The 12,561-nt window shown below is 58.9% G+C and overlaps 1 protein-coding gene across 2 annotated transcripts in view; it reads left to right on the top strand.

Annotated features, from left to right (window-relative positions):
• Window positions 1–3,380, top strand: part of PPIL2 (peptidylprolyl isomerase like 2) — a 78,256-nt gene extending 74,876 nt beyond the window's left edge. The window contains exons 19-20 of one of the 2 annotated variants that reach the window (XM_067307363.1): window positions 69–208; window positions 1,979–3,380. In XM_067307363.1, the coding sequence (XP_067163464.1) occupies window positions 69–208; window positions 1,979–2,072 (234 nt within the window). In that variant the 3' untranslated portion in view covers window positions 2,073–3,380. The remainder of the gene's footprint in view (window positions 1–68; window positions 209–1,978) is intronic. The other variant, XM_067307364.1, reaches the window with a different exon arrangement.
• Window positions 3,381–12,561: the final 9,181 nt, after the last annotated feature.

The following is a 12,561-nucleotide window of genomic DNA, read 5'->3' as shown; positions in this document are numbered from 1 at the left end:
TGCTGTAGGCATTGCCTCTTCACTCTTGACTCGCTCTTGCAACAGATTGTGTTGTTTGCTTCCTACAGGTTGCTGCAGAAAGAGAAAAGGTCCAGCTAGAAGAAGAAGCAGCCAAAACAAAAGCTGAGGTAGCCCTGCCAAAGAAAGAGATCCAGACTCCTAAAACTTACCGGCAGGGGATTGGAAAATATATTAACATGGCTGCAGCGTAAGTTCCCTGCCCGGCTGATCTTTGCTTAGTGCTTCAGTTGCCTTTGCTGCAGGATGCTAACACTGCCCAGTGCTCTTGCTCAGAGCTATTCACCGGGACTCTCTAACAGGCCAAATGTTCATTTTGTGCCAGCAGGCTGTGCAAAGGTGCTTGCGTGCAGTTGTAACAGCCAGAGTTCCCTCTAGTTCTGTTGTTTTTCAAGATTAAAACTTAAGTGAGCTTCTGTTTCTTCTTTAGCATTTGAATGTGACCTAGCTGGTCCATAACAGCATGGATGTACTGACTTCACAACTGTAGATACATTTCCACAGCACAGAAGTCCTTGAGGGGGAACTGTACTGTCACTTCCCCCATCATCTTTAATTCTGGCCTCTCTTCCCCTTCTGCAGCTATTTCTGAAGGCCACTGTTCCTGAAATGTCTCTTCTGGCCGCTTCTCCCCTGCCCAAAGGAGTTGCCTTAAACTTATATTGGTCTGCCGGTCCGGTTCACTGTGCAGCCGCAAACAGTTGTACCGGCACAACTGAAATGGCCGGAACGGGGGGTGGGTTGCCAGGGCTGCCGTGGGAGCGCAGGACGCCTGGCTCGCAGCTCCGGGGTGCCCGGCAGGTTGCTCAGGCTCGTCCTGGGGCATCGTCTCCCAGAGCGCCTTTGTGCACCCGCCAGGATTGGCAGCACTGCTTGCTTCCATAAGGACAGGACAGAATTCTGCCTCAGCAGCAGCTTAGCATGGCTTCTGGATAAATTAAAATAAATGTGGTCTAGATTTTTTTAGCAGCCATCTGTAAAAGTATTTGCAAAAATGCTGTCCTCTGTGTGCTGCGGAAAGGCATGTATTCATGTGTGCACAGATCTGCACACCTGCTTAATCAGCTTGTATGTGCCTGCATGATGTCCAGGCATTTGCATGTCTGTAGGCGCAGAAATGTGTGAGCCCCTATATCAGTTTGATGTGTATGTCATTTAAACATTTCAGTTACAAAATATTGCTTGTCTCTTAAAATGTTATGTTAAGCTTAAAATTGCTGTCATTCTGCACTGTAGTTACAGAGGAAACCCAGGCAAAGTTGGCAGATATGACAGCTTTGTGGAAAGGGCCAAGCAGTATAGGAGGAGCTTTAAGCTTCTAGTCCTTCACTCATTGCAGCCTGCCAGGAAACTGGGAGCTTGGTCCCTAGCAGGCCTTTGCTGGGCTCAGGCTTTCCCTGTTGGCTACCGATATCTGATGATAAAACCAGAGTACGTGACCTGGCCATGTAGCATTTCCGTGGGTTTTACAAACTGCTTGAGAGAGGCTGGGAATAGCAGCACCAACTGCAACAGGCCATGCCAAGGAAACGGGGAAGGATGTGAAAAACTTGCCCAGCTGCTTTACACCTAGTTCCCTGTAAATCCTTTTGCTGCCACAAACACAGGCAAGAAGGGAGGAAAGAGCTTGTGGCCTCAAGTTTTCATAGTGACTGTACTAAAAGCGTACAGCTCTTGGGTCTTCAGCTGCAGCCTTGAGAGCTGTGCTGCGTTGTGAACACGTTCCCAGGACCTGAACCATCCCCGCAGACTGACACGCTCTCCCCTTTTTTAAGTAAGCCAAAAGCCCCCATCCGCAGCCCCTGCGGCTCCCGTGTCAGCACGGGGCTTACGCTCCTCTCTGCTGGGGAGGTGGTGGGCTGGCGCTGGGGGAGCTGCGCCGGGAGAGGGAGGGAATCCGGCCGCCTGCTCCCACTGAGCAGTAAATAGGCCCTGAGCGTTGTTTTCCTTCGGGCTCTAGGAAGCGCAGTATGGAAGATGACGGGCCCTCAACCAGCACAGCTGCGAAGAAAGAGAAAAAGAGCGCAGGCTTTGGGGACTTCAGCTCCTGGTAGCAGAGCGAGGAGCCTAGCACCGGAGCAGCACAGCGAGAAAGAAGAGACGGCCTCCCGCGTGTCCCCAGAGAGCCCCGCAGACAATCTGTCCTGGGGAGGGAAGGCACCGGCCTGCCCTTCCACCGGGGAAGAAAACTGCTGCTTTGTTCAGGCTGGTTAATGCGGCTTTGTTTCCGAGAGCGCTGCGTTCCCCCAACTGCATCTTCCTCGAAGGCCTTTTTGTTGCTGCTTTGCTGAGCGGGGAGCGGCAGCGCTGCTCCGCGGGGCTTCGCTGCGGCCTGGCTCCGCTTGGCTGGCGGCAGGGCAGGCTGAGCCCTGCCTCGCCGGGCGCCGCTTCCACGGGCGGCTGCGCTGGTGAATGAGCTCCTTTCTCAGGTAATCGTTTCCAGATGCGCCCCATCTGCCAGCTGAACGAATGAATTAACGTGTCGGGGAAGCGCCTGGTCTGCTTTGCCGAGGGGAGGAGAGGCCTCCAGCTTGTTCTGCCCTGCCCAGGGCTTCCCTTCTCTTCAAGCTCTGTTTTGCTGCTTCCTAACAAGGACCAATTCTGTCTTTTGCTGTTTGTGCCTCCGGGATGGCCCCAGACTGCTGTCTGTCTCCATGCAGCCTCCTCGCTCTCTCCAAAATGAGCTGCATCTGCCCCGTTTCTCTGTGACAGCCTGGGAAGCAGCTGAGCTGCCCGGGCGCCCGGTGCCCCTGGTTGCTCCCCGTCGCTGGCCTTGCCAGAGCCGTTGTGGCAGCCCAAGGGGCCAGGACACATCAGTTCAAACCTGCCCGCTGGCTCCAGAGATTACAGCCCAGAGGAACTGAACAGGAGCAGAAACAACTTCACAGGGTTTATTTTAACCATCCCCAAAGCCTGCTCCTTGCAGGGGAACACATACTGCAGTCTGCCCCGACATCGGGCCCCCATCGTTAGAGAAAACACATGTGATACAGCCAAGAGGAGTCTAGGATATTTGCCTTGAATACCCGCAAACTATTAGGATGCTTAATAAAGACCTTGTGGGGTAGAGACGCACCAGCCTGTGAAGTTTTAATCCAAAGCCATCATGTGCATTACCATCATTTAGGTGTAGCAGGCTAGATCCAGAACATTACATTTTCAGTTCATCTTAGGTGTTTTCAGGTGACAGAAATGCCCTCCCTACCTCTACATGGCTGAGGAGATAGTTTTGTAATCAGATTTATAACTGGTGCATTTTTATCAGTGCTTTTGTGTTTTAAGAGAAGTCTCCATTTTTATGAAATTGCTGTAAAAACTTTTGGTAACATGTTTTGCATTAAATGCCTTTGTTTTCTTTTGAATGCTCGCCTTTGACTGTGTTCAACTGTCATTTCCAAGATCGTGGCATTACAAAATTGATTGTCTTACCAGGAAATGATTCATTCCTACTTTTTAAGATGCTCATAAAAAACTCTGGGATTTTTGCGGATATGATTACATCTTTGTTAAATCGTAGGAAGTTCAAACTAGTTTGAAAGAATAATAGGGTTTTTTTGTTGTTTTGAAACATCTTGCAATGTATAAGTTTGAACACATGTTTGATTCCTGGAACAGGGGATATGATGGTACTTTCCTCAAGCTGAGTTTCTTGCGTCTTCCTGAAACTTCTTGCCTCTCTGGGACTGGCCCTTTCCTGATAAATTGTTATTGATCCCTTCTGTCTGACTTCTGCTTCAGCATGTTTTTGAGTTGTAAAGCTCCCAGTATTGCTAAAGTTGGCACAGGCATAGTTTAATGAAATCCATAAGAGTAGAATAAAATGCTTTTAAAATAGATTAAAATGCAGATTATTATGAAAGAAAGGAGCTTGTGGTTTCAAGGAAGGCAGCAGAGGTGTGGCAAGGACTCCTATCAGCAAGAGTCCTTGTGACAGACTGAGACGAACGGCAGTTTCCTCTAGCAGCAGCAGGCTGCAAAGGTAACTGCCTGCTTTCCCTGCTACCCGAGCCATTTGGCAACGAGCGCTGTGGTCCGAAGAGGGCCACTGCCTTGCAAAGGGCAGAAGGCCTGGCCTTCCGAGCACAGTCCTACCGCTACCCGTTTTGTTGCAACTTTCCACCAGGACAAACATCTGCCAGAAAAGAGAGAACAGTTTCCTGGCTTTGAGGAAGGGCTGAGTGTAACCCGCTCCGTTTTGCTCTAATGGCCCATTCTCTGTGCTGGAGCAAGCTCAGGAAGGAGAGGTGAAGCTGCTCAGATGTTGTTCACCACTTGACCTTAAGCGTGTTCTCCCGCTGGGCTGCTGGTACTTTCCCAACCTTTCTTCATTTGCATTCACTAGTGCTCGATAGCATACCGGCTGGGAGGAGTTGGCTCTGGTCTGTCACCACCAGGATGTTGCAGTTGGGCACGGGAAGTCAAGTGGTTTGGCCAAGGCCGTGTGCCGAGTCAGCAGCTTGGCTGGGATTTGAACCAGGAGCCCTTGCAGTGCAATGAGCGCAGTCAGTGCTCAGGTGGCCAGACATATAACATATATATATAACATGAATCCTCTGTTACTTTGCATTGCTCTGTACCTGAATGGTTTTGCTGAAAAGCAAAGGCACTGGCTGACAGGTAAATTCAGCAGCGTTTCCCGAGATCCTGCGCCGCAGCAGCGAAGGCCCCGGGCACGAAACGTGCTCGCGAAGGCAGCGAGGTGCAGCGGGACTGGCAGCCCGTGGCTGCTCCTCACTGTGCAGCCGTGCAAAGCCCCGGCGCTCGCAGGCGATGCGGAGCTTTTCACCTCTGCTTTTCTGGTGTGAATTCAGCCCAGCCCCGCAAGGAGCATAGGATCGCCCGTGTGGGAAACGGTAGTAATTTAACAGTTTGCAGTTCTGTTTCCGTATTTATCAAGGGGAACAAAAAAAAACCCAAAATACTGTTCTTTGGTTTAATTTCACCTGTTCCCCGCTGATTTAAATTGCCACAACCCACTCTCTTGGAAGCAGGAGCTCATTCAAGCAATTGCTCTGCTTTAATGTCACATGGTAGATTGTATTGGTGCCACCTCCCGTAGAGCCGTGGCTTGCGGGTCGCTTGGAGCCAGGCTCTGCGTTTTAAGGTCTCCAAGAAAATCCTTAAGAGGCCTTGCCCGCCGCAGGGCAGCTGCCGCGTTGCGCGGGCGTCCTTTGAAACCCCAGACGTGACCACGCAGGGGGCACCGAATCTCTGGTGCGTGAGAGGGACCCTTCCTGCCCTCTGGGTCCTTCTTGCAAAGGATTCACGAGCTTTGAGCGCTCCGTGAAAGCCCTCAGGGCAGGAAGCCAGGATAAGCAGTGGCTTTCCTGGCCGGGCGAGGTGGCATCGGCGAGGGCCTTGGCCCGGCCTCCTTCCTCCGAGCTTTGCTGCGGCTTCTGTCACCGCGGGGCGGGCCACAGGCTGGTGCAGAGGTCCGGGGAATTTCTCGCTTCTCTCGTTCTTCGGAAAGCTCGTTTCTCACCTCGGCCGCAGCGGAGGGTCAAAGCGCCCCGCGCTGGGATGCCAGGGAGGAAAGAGGCCGGGAGCCGCGGCTGGGCTGGGTGGTAGCGCTGCCCCTTTGCTCCAGGAAAACCAGCTCAACGGCAGCAAAATCCACCCGGATCTGCTCGGAGCTGGGTGTCCCCATCCCCACCACCCGCCTGGCACCGGGCCCCGCTCCTGAGCCCCTGCCGGCTGCGGTGACCGGGCTGCAGCCCCGGGGGGGGAGCCGGGGGCTTCGCTGCGGCGCTCCCCCACGACAGCCCTCGCTGCCGCCGCGGCCGGGGGGGCTGCGGGCTGCGGCCGTGCGCCGCTTCGCCGGAGCAGCGCTGAGCTCAGCCGCTGACTTCATCCTCTGGAAATAGCGAGCCGGGAGGGAACTGCCTCCCCCGCCACCGCTATTCCCATGTAAACACGCAGGCGCTCCCGGCCCCCCGGGGGAATATTCCACCCGGAGGCAGGGCCGGACCCCTCGTCCCGCTGCCCCGGAGAGCCCGGTGCAGCCGTGGGGGGAGAGGTGAACCCTCGCCGCCCCGCTCCTTCCCGTGAGCTCCGGGGACCTCGGCACGCCGAAACCCCGCCGGGCCGGAGGGGAGACGGGGGCCGGGATCGGGTCACCACGCAGCCCCGTGGTGGGGATGAGGGAGAAGATCACAGGGAAGATGATGGTTTTTAGGGAGATCGCTGCTTTATCCACCCCGGCTTCCTACACCACGCAGCTTGTGTCGTTCGGGTATCTACCGCCGCGCTGAAGCCGGGAGCAGCTTCTCGGCTAACGCGTGTGCCAGGATAGGGCACCCGGCCTTCCCGGGGGGCTCCCAGGGAAGCCACCAGCAGCGCCCTGGGCGCGAGGCCGAGCCGCCGCGGGAGCCTGCACCGAGCGGCATCGCACGGGGCCGGAAACCGGCTCCCCGCGGGTGCCCCGGGCTCCTCGCGCGCGGCCGGGCCGGCGGCCAGCGATTCCTCCGGCCCAGCAGCCGGGGCCGCCCCGTGTCAGGACGCGCGGCGCGGGGGCGAGCGCTCGCCGCCCCGGCAGCCCTCCCCGACCTCCCCGGCTGCTGCTGCGTTGCCGGCGCCGCTTTGGTGGCTCGGCGAAAGCCCCGCGACGCCTGGGGCGGGAGCGCGCGCCGGAGCCCCGGGCTGCAAGCGTCTGAGCGCCGTGTCGCCAAATAAAAGGGAACGGAGCAGCAGTCTCGTGACCGAAAAAAAGACCTTTTCAAAACAAACAAGCCAGAAGGGCGACTCAGCCGAGCTGCCGGCAAGCCCAACCTCGGCTCCGCAGGGAGGAGAGTCCCACCTGAGGCCCTCAGGAGCGGAGGGACTCTGTCCCTGCTCTCCCGCACCCGCCGTCTCCGCTGCCAACCCGCCCGTCCCTCACGGCAAGGGGGATCCCGGGGGAGCTCAGCAGAAAGCGCCGAGCGTCCCCCCAGGGAACCAGCCTGCTTCCAGCCAGCCTGTCGCTCCCAGCGGCCAAGCACCCCCGGATGCCTGAGGGTCCCAAACCAAGTCCTCGCCTTGACCTCCCCGGGGGCATCCGAGAGGTTCCAGCCTTCCGGATCTTCCAGCGGTCACCCAGGTGCTTTAGGTCCCCGAGTGCTGCCCCCACGCAAACCCTACCCGCGATACGAAGGCCAAAGGAAACATCTGGCCTTGGCCTGGGCTGGCACCATCCCTCGCCCCAAATCTCTGGGCTACCTGACTTCCTGCAAGCAGGAGACGCTTGGGGTCCCCGCGCCGAAACCGGACCTGGGTCGGACCTGGGCAATGCCCCAGGCCACTGTGCGGTTCTCGGCGCTGCCCAAGTCACAGAGAGGCCGAATCTTCCCTTTCACACAGAAAAAAAGCTCATCTGCCGTCACAGCAGGCTGGATGGGACAACTCATAACTTAATGGCTTCTACAAAACAGCCAAGGTCTGCTTTAAACCCCGGTCGAATTCTCCTCGTTATCCTTCCCTCCTCTCCCTTCTGGAAACCTGGTCCAAGCTCTCACTTTTCTGTTATTAGATACTTTCTCTAATCTTTGGCCTCCATTTATTAATGGTTAATTATATCCATTTGCTTTTTGCGCCAACATTGTCCTTTAGCTTGAATAGCTCTTTTCCCTCCCCAGCGCTTGCTTCCCCGAGCTATTTATAGGCAGCAACTGTATCCCCTCGCAGCCGCTGTTTGGCTTGGCTGAACAAGCCTTCGGTCGCCTCAAAATCAGGCCCCTCGCCCTCTTGCCTGCCTCGGCGGCTCTTTCTCGAGCGGAGCCGGTCCAAAGGGGCTTCGGGTCGGCGCGTGACCAGCCAGCCCACCCAGGGAGCCGGGCGGCGGCGCCTGATTCCTATCTCCGCTTTCATCCGGGGGTGAAAGCAGTGATAGAAAACATTTGTTTTTATGCTAAAAACAATCGCCCCGAGAGGAATCTGCCTCCCCGGGGCGGCCCGCAGCAAATCCCAGGCGCCGGAGATAAGGCACCGACACGCAGAAACACCCTCCCAGCCGGCCCAAGCCTCGGCGCAAAACAACCCCCCCCCCCCGCGCGGGGGCGAAGCGCGGCCGGTGGGGAGCGGCGCGGGGGAGCGCTGCGAGCCCCCACCAGCGGCCCCGCGCTCCGGCCCGGGGCGCCAGCGCTCGCTGCGGGGAAAGCGCCCGTCGCCCCGCGGGACCGGCGGGGGCGGAGGGCGGCTGCACCTTCGCGCCCGCTCCGGGTTTCTTCAGCTCGCCCGGGGTGCTGGCAGTGATTACAGAGGCGGTCGCTGGGGCTGGGGGGGGCCTGAGGAGGCGAAGGGCGCTGTAGGTTTTTTTAATGACTGTCCAGATTGTCTTTATTACAGCCCGCCTCGCCACGGAGCTCGGTTAAGCTTTTAATAGATGGGTTCCCAGCCAAAGGCAATTGCGAATTGATTGCAGCAGAAATGGCAAGTGAAGACAAATATAGTGCAGGCTGCCTGCAGGGAGAGTGCACAGAGGAAACTTCAGACGCTATTTTTGGTGCTTTGTCTCCACCGCTTACAGTATTTCTAATCTTTGTTTCTGCTTAAAAACATGCTTGGCGTTGGGTCTTTTTTTTTTTTCAGTGAGTTGGAGAAAAAAAAAAATCCCTTCTCTGGAGCAGGAGCCTTCAGCTCCCCCCGCTTTCCCGGGCGGCTGCTGCTGCCGCCGGTTCCCCCGGCGCGGGGGAGGCCAGGCTGCGGCGCCCCGCGGTGCTGAGCTCCTGGCAGAGCCCATCCTGGCTCCGAGCGGCCGGACGGCGACGGTTCTCGCGGGCTGGTTCCTGAGTGCAGCCAAGACCTGGCCAGGGCCCATCGGTCCCGTGGCGGCTGCACGGACCCGGAGCCGAACCCGGATTTGCCAGCGACCCACAGGAACGGTGCCGGGGGTGCGGGAAAGTTCAGCTCGCTTCTTCCAGAGTGGCACTAATAATAAAAAAGACACAAGAAAACAAATGTGGGCGAGAGCGCGCACGCCAGGGCTGCCCGTGCCGCCGGGGCCCGCTGCTGGGCAGGCTGCAGGATGGCCGGGGTAAAACCTCTCCAGCGCTGCAATAAGCGGGGGCCGTGGCTGGGTGACGCTGCAGAGGTGTTGGCTGCTTCCTGTATCAGCGACCGAACCGTAGCCCCCGTTCACGCCTCGTCCTTCCTCGCGTGCTTTGGTGGGGACGAGGAGGGACGCGGGAGGCAGCGGCAGATCGACGCGCCTCTCCCCGGTGCGCCGGACCCAGGGCTCCGGCTCACACGTGCGGCTGCAGCTGAGAGACAAGGATGCGGTTATAAATAAAGGAGCAAAAATGCTAATAAAAGTGACAAGCAAGAAAGGGGGGGGACCTCAGTGTAACCACAGAACTGAGGCGTAAGAGAAGCTAATTGCAAAGTCAGCGGTGACTGCAATGGCCTTGATCCTGCATTTTGTGTGTCCGGCTTGGAAACACCGGGACGTTCGCACGCACGTGCTGGGGACTGTCACTGCCTTTAGGATCTGGTGGTGGTTTTGACTGTGGGAAGGGGCTCGCGCTTGCCCCCAGCCTCGGGGGCTCTTGCAAGCAGAGCTCAGCGTCATGAGACGCCGCAGGTGCTCTGCTGCTGCCTGCACGTCGATGGCGGTGCAGACCCCGGTTTTGCCTCGCTTCGATCAAGCTGCAACGTGATCTTCACAAAAACCCCTCAGTTTTTCCATGTTTGCCTTTAAACAACAGAAACGGACCAGCTTCCCTAGCATGCTGGATGGCGTTGGAGTTTTAAACTAAAGCAAAGCAAAAACGGAGAAAAGCAATCATTTGGCACTGGGTTCATGAGCCCAGTAGCAGCATTGCCTGCCTGAAGCCGGGGAGGGCGGCAGCTACCAAGCACCAGCAGTGGCGGCTCTGAGGCCGCGGCGATCCCATGGTGATCCCGGTGCTCGTCACTCGGGAGAGGCCCCTTTCCTGGGCTGCCGCAGCGGGGGCAGCGCGGCGCAGAGCCGCTCGGCCCCGGGGCAGGTTTCACAAGCGCAGACAGCTTGTGGAGGAGGTTTTTATGGCTCGGGATCAAAGTCCTCGGCCTCGGGCCAGTTTCCCAGCGCTTAGGGCTTGCACAGCCGGGGTTTGCAGCTGGGTTTCTGGGACAAGGCCATGCCAGTGCGTCGGCTGCAAGGCAAAGGTGAAGAGGGGAAAACCCAGCTGTTGGGGGGGGAAAAATTAGGTTTTGCCCATCCCAGCACTGGGGGAGCCCGGGGCTGGGCCGCTCTCCGCATCGCTCCCGCAGAGCTGGACCACCCCGGCCTCCTCCCGGGCCGTAACAACGCTTTCTCCATCCCGCTCCTGTTTTCTCCAGCCTCCACCAGTCCTGGGCTGTCTCCTGGTCCCCGTTGTTCGTGGGCATCATCTCAATAAGCTCATTTTTGGCTGTGGTTTACGGCCGTGGTGCTTGGGCAGTGCAAGGGCTGACAAGAGGCAGGCGGAGACACAAGGAAGAAGGCAATTAACTTTTATGGCTCTGATTATTTCCGAGTACATTTACACAGCAGATGAACCCGGAGGGCTGCGTTCGAAGCCGCGGGAGCCGGTTTTTGCCCGTAAGGCAAGCGGCACGGCTCTGCGCGCCGCATCTGCAGGGCTTCGAGGTGACACCAGCGCCCTGGCGGAGCCCGGCAGCTCCCAGCGTGGCTCCCGCCGGGCAGCGACGCGCGGCAGCCTGAGCACGGGGACGGCTGGCCCCACACAGCCCCATGCGGCCCCACGCAGCCCCACGCAGCCCCGCGCAGCCCCGCGCAGCCCCACGCGGCCCCACGCGGCCCCACGCGGCCCCACGCGGCCCCACGCGGCCCCACGCAGCCCCGCCAGGGCGCTGCCCCCTTCGCAGCGCGTCTCCCGCGGCTGCTGCCTCCTCCTGCCAGACACATTCCCCCCCCCGCCAGCGTGCCTGGGCACCTCCTTCCTTCCCGGAAGAAATGCATTCCCGGAAAAGTCCTATCCCGAAGCACCAGCTTATCCTGCTGACTTTTGACCGACCCAGGGAGGCCGGAGGCGGCGGGCAGCCCCGAAGCCAGGGCAGGATGGCGAAACGGCTGCCCCAGTTTGGGCAACGCGGGCTTGTCTGAGGGCTGCGAGTGGGGCAGCGCCGGCTGTGCTTGCCCGGCAGAGGAGAGGAGAGGTGAGGTGAGGCGAGGAGAAAGGAGATGGATAGGAGAAAAAATAAAAGAAAGAAAAAAAAAAGAAAAAGGAAAAGAAAAAAAGAAAAGCAAAGTGAAGCAAAGCAAACAGAGGAGAAAGAGGAACAGAGAAGGAAGAAGTGAAAAGCAAAGCGACGTTTGCTACTTTCCCGGTGTCCCGGCCCCCCTGTGCCCATGGCCAGCCGGGCTCAGCAGCTCCCACAGCAAAACTGACGTCCTGGTGTCCCGGCCGCAGCGGTGCCGCCGCTGCCTTGCCTGCGCCCGGGGCTCACCAGCCCCGCGGCCGAGGGGGAGCAGCCCCTCCGCACAGCGAGCCTGCTCCCACGCAGCAGTTTTAGTTACACAGTATTTTGGGGCTTTATTCTATTGCACTTCCAGCTTTCCAAGTGCCAAATGACCCCCCCCCACCCCTGCCCCCCCCCCTCAAAAAAAACAGTTTGCAAACCCCACTTGCAGCTCAGCACGCCGTATTTTTGCCCATGTGAAACTTCGCACGCAATGATTGCCATAGCAATGGGCCCCTGCCGAGTGGGCGGCAGCGGGGGTGGTTTGGGGAAGGAAGAGGGTTTCGCGGGCCGGGAAAGGCTTTCCGAGCGCTGGCGTGGCCCTGACCGCCTCTGGCCCCCTGCGCCTCCGCCTGGGGTCACGGGAAGCAGGTTACGGCGCAGACAGCGCCGAGGTGGCTTTCCCACACCTCCAAGCCACGCGGGGCAGGACGTCCTCGTCCTCGCTGCGAGCGCGTGGGTCCCACGCGGGGCGGCGCTGAGCTTCCCGCCTCCTCCGGGCGCGCGGAGCTGCGCGTTCCTGGGTGCCCCGCGCCCACGCTGCGAATCCTGCGCTTCGAAGTGGTACAGGCTCATGCAACAGCTTAATTTCGCTGCCCCGAATGCCCACACCAAGCTGCTTTCCAAGTTCAGCTGCGCCTCACAGCGGGGCTTAGACCTCACCTGTTTCACTCGCTTTCTCGAGTTTTATTATACTTTTTCCCCCCCTCTCGGTGTCCAGTCGGGAAGGGTCTCGGCGCAGCACACTGAGCTCAGCGCACGGCACGGTTTTCCTGTAAACCTCCCTAACGCTTTGCTCCAAGCCAGGCCCGGTGCCCAGGCTGCTCGAAGTGCCCTTGCGAAGCGAGGGTGGAAGTGGCTTCCCGCTGCCGGCCACGCGGCCTCGGCGGGAGCTCACGGGCAGCCAGGTGGCCTCGCACCAGACCAAAAGCTTTGTGACTGCCCCCAAGCCGCTGCCGCGTGCGGGAGGGCTCAGCTGACGGCACCGCTGCTCCTGCCGCGCTTCTCCGCGGGATCCCAGCCCGGCCCGCAGCCGCCTGCCTGGTGCCGCAGCCGGCACCTGCCAACGGCCAGGACCCGGCGTGGGCTGTGGCGCAGACGCCTTTGCCGCGTTAGAAACCTCCTTAA

The sequence above is a fragment of the Apteryx mantelli genome, chromosome 17 (genome assembly GCF_036417845.1).
Source record: "Apteryx mantelli isolate bAptMan1 chromosome 17, bAptMan1.hap1, whole genome shotgun sequence".
In the NCBI taxonomy this organism is placed as follows: Eukaryota; Metazoa; Chordata; class Aves; order Apterygiformes; family Apterygidae; genus Apteryx; species Apteryx mantelli.
This window is presented reverse-complemented; position numbering and strand designations above follow the sequence as displayed.